This window comes from Belonocnema kinseyi, chromosome 7 (assembly GCF_010883055.1).
Source record: "Belonocnema kinseyi isolate 2016_QV_RU_SX_M_011 chromosome 7, B_treatae_v1, whole genome shotgun sequence".
In the NCBI taxonomy this organism is placed as follows: Eukaryota; Metazoa; Arthropoda; class Insecta; order Hymenoptera; family Cynipidae; genus Belonocnema; species Belonocnema kinseyi.
The window spans coordinates 126,178,355-126,181,714 of record NC_046663.1 but is presented as its reverse complement, the minus strand read 5'-3'; the positions used below and the strand labels follow the sequence as shown (position 1 = coordinate 126,181,714).

General features: G+C 32.7%; 1 protein-coding gene across 8 annotated transcripts in view; it reads left to right on the top strand.

The window, feature by feature from the left end:
• LOC117177559 (SH3 and multiple ankyrin repeat domains protein 3) overlaps positions 1 to 3,360 on the top strand; it is a 542,967-nt gene that overhangs the window by 216,357 nt on the left and 323,250 nt on the right. For 6 of the 8 annotated variants that reach the window (XM_033368366.1, XM_033368370.1, XM_033368367.1 and 3 more), the window contains one exon: positions 2,962 to 2,979. The exons of the other annotated variants lie outside the window; for them this stretch is intronic. In XM_033368366.1, coding sequence (XP_033224257.1) covers positions 2,962 to 2,979 — 18 coding nt within the window. The remainder of the gene's footprint in view (positions 1 to 2,961; positions 2,980 to 3,360) is intronic. 8 annotated transcript variants of the gene reach the window in all.

Here is a 3,360-nt window from a genome sequence, read left to right as displayed (position 1 = left end):
GACGTTGCTGCGAAAAGTGCGATAGCTCCGGGTGTTTCTCGCACCACAGAGTATGCAGCCGTGCCATGTAACCCCGTTCACGGGCCACACTCGCATCGTAGCTGTCTAGCAAGTCGTGATTCAGTCCTCATCAGTTAAAATCCTTCTACGAAATTTTCACCTGTTTGTTAAATTTATTTGTTGGCTACAAAGTTGACTCCGTCTGCTGGACGAACTTAAATAAGGATTGAAATTATTGTAGGTCCCTTTTCTTAGATCGCGTCACATATATAGCTTTCTCCTAAGCTAAAATTTTAGCTATGTTGTCATTTTTCAAAATTAAGAATTTAGAATGACTAAAATATTCAAGTCATCGCATGACATTTTTTGTCTTAGGTGGATGATTGATCTTAATGAAAAATTGTTTCTCTTTCTAGGTTTTTCGTTTTTGCGTGATTTTTTTCATGTTAATATTATTTCGCTTATGTCTCTTATGTACTTCCGGGGTGTGGACTACTCCGATATTCATCGTGCACTCTCGAAGTATTCCGTCAATATTCCTATGTATTTCCAGATATTATTAATATTCCTAAGTATTATAAAGTATTCCGAAATATTTCCAAATATTCTTACATATTTTTAAGTATTTTTCCGAGATTCCGACGATTAAGACACGATTGTGTAGCTCCGGGTTGGAATCCGCATCACCATGCATCATAAGAGAATTAACGTTACTAACATTTCTTTTTAGTTGAATTCGCATGGAAACAACATCCCATTCACAGACATTATTTAAGCTGTAAGTGAAAAAACGTATATTATGAAAATTTACAAAAATCAATGATTTTTAAAAAAGTTTGAAAAAACACAGAATATCTATGTCAAACTTGTTTGCACCTGAAATTCATAAGTAAATGTTTTCTAAGACGTAGGGGAGACTAGGGCTATTTGAATATTTTAAAAATATTTTTACTTTTAATATATACACTATTCGTAGTTTTTTACATCATCGTATGGTAAAATAACATATATATATATACTCACCTTTACTAGAATTGGTAATAAAAAATCTTATTTGATCGAATTCTTCCAGACCGATTCTCTCATCAGATTATCTTAGGTCATTTCGCAGACATTTATAGTTAAAAATCGAAAAAAATTTGAGTCGTTAAATATTATAATTATAAGGATGGCAGGGTGTGTACTCTCCGCCCCCTTCTTAAGAAATCATTTCTTAAGAAATTTGCAGTATGCATATGCGTACAGTAACTTAATATATCATCATCTTGAAAAATTAAAATAAATGTATAGTAAAATAGATTGCGTGAAAGTTGAAAGTTTTGATACATCCAGATCTATTCAAATAATTAAAACAAAAGTAATAAAAGAGGTAATAACCTACAATTCATCGACTAAATTCTTATTTATAATCGAAGTGCAACGTAAAGGTAGGATTTTTATCAAAATTCATTGCAAATATCTGAATTTTTACGTGAATACTGCTGCTTTTTGATTAGGTGTCATAATTATTTGCTTAATTCAACTTATCTACTTAAAACCCAGTATAATTTATGTTCAAATAAAAAATATCATGCTTTATTATTTAGAAATGAGCATTGCTGCCAAAATTAATTTTAATTTGTGTAAAGTAAAATTAACTGACTTTTGTAAGAGTTGATCAATATACATATAAACTAAATTCACTACAAAGCCTCTTAATTACTATTTTATAGACAGAGTTCTTAGATTTACTATACAGATGTATAGTAAGTGTATATTTAAATTGCAATCATTTTTAACAGTGAGGTTACGTCATATGCCTCGCAAGCCAACAGAAAGCGTTCATGTGGCCTGGCCTGCTTACGTTTGGAAGCACTGGTAATAATATAAGTCCACTACAAGTAATATATGTAACTGTAATTTAATCCATCTTCCAGTGTATCCTAATTATTTAGAAGAATACCGAATTAAAAAAATACTATTTTTTAAATCTTTTTTCGTTATCGGATCCTAAATCTTTCTAAAGTCCCAAAAAAAGAGTTTCATGCTTTCATAATCTCTTGAGCCTTATTTGGACAATTTCGGTTGCACCGATGCCAATAATTATCTCAATAGGCGACGTATGTAAGAGTACGTTTAAATAAAAACTTAATGGTAACAATTTGATATTAGCATTTTTAAATGTTATTTTACGTGTGAAATATAAAAAAAGTATTAGAAGTTTGATCAACAAAGATTTTAATTCTTACTTCAGACGTCATTTTTGTGTTCTTTTTACACAACTATATGTACTTTTTCAATACTCGGTGACATGTATTAACATATATGCCGAAATATTATCAAGTAGTCTCAAATATTCCCACATATTTTTTCATGTTCCCATATATTCTCACCCCATGTATTCTCAAGTATTTTTGAAGTATTCTTTGAGAATATATTCCTCGTACCTGTAAACTGAGAGTGATCCACCCCTCGGACATTTCACTATTTTTAATAGCCAGAACGGATTCACCTTAATCATTTGCTTAAAAATTTAACTGGTTTTTCAGTGATATTTCACTGAAAAGTAGTGAACTATTATGTGATTTGACTAAAATGTATAGTACTTTAGTTTTTGGTGCGTTTCTTTGCGAGGAAGATTCTAAAATATTGATAATGAAATAGATCGTAAGTGCCATGGTTAAACATCGAACTCGCCCAATTTCTTTCTTACACTCACAGTCTTACGTGTTAGATCATATTTTTGACCTGTGGTATTATTATTATGTTTTCATTTGCGTTATCCTCGCACCTTGCACGGGGCGTGCCTATTCTTCTCTGTGGACCACTTCGACTCATCTATACAACTACTCACCCCGATCTCACGCGACCCTGTGTGTTCGTCCTCCATCCGTCCGGCCACTTCACCTTATTGGCACTTGACGATATGCCGGTACACCTGGTATTGGCAACACTGCTTCACCCTTTTTGAGTGCCTCACAGGTGGCGACTTGGTACAGGGTACGTTTTCACTTCACTAATGGCATGCATTTTTTATTTTGTTTAAAGCTTGCTGACTGTAGCGCTTTTATCGTAACAGGCGCATGAGCTTATAACGTTTAGTTAGGTGAAAATAATTAGGCATGCACAAACTTTACGGTTCATTAATTTATCACATATACTGATACTCTAATGCCAACAATAATAGATGTCGATTACAACTAAATCTACCACTTTGTAAAGTTTTAATATAACAGGTATATATAAACTCTGAGAGTAAATTTCAGGGTTTTCGTTGTTTAAGCCTAAAATACATACATATCAACGAAATTTTATTCGCGGGTGCAATTTTTCAGATTAGCACTCGCTCCCGGCGAAATCCTGCGTTTGTCCTTATGACAA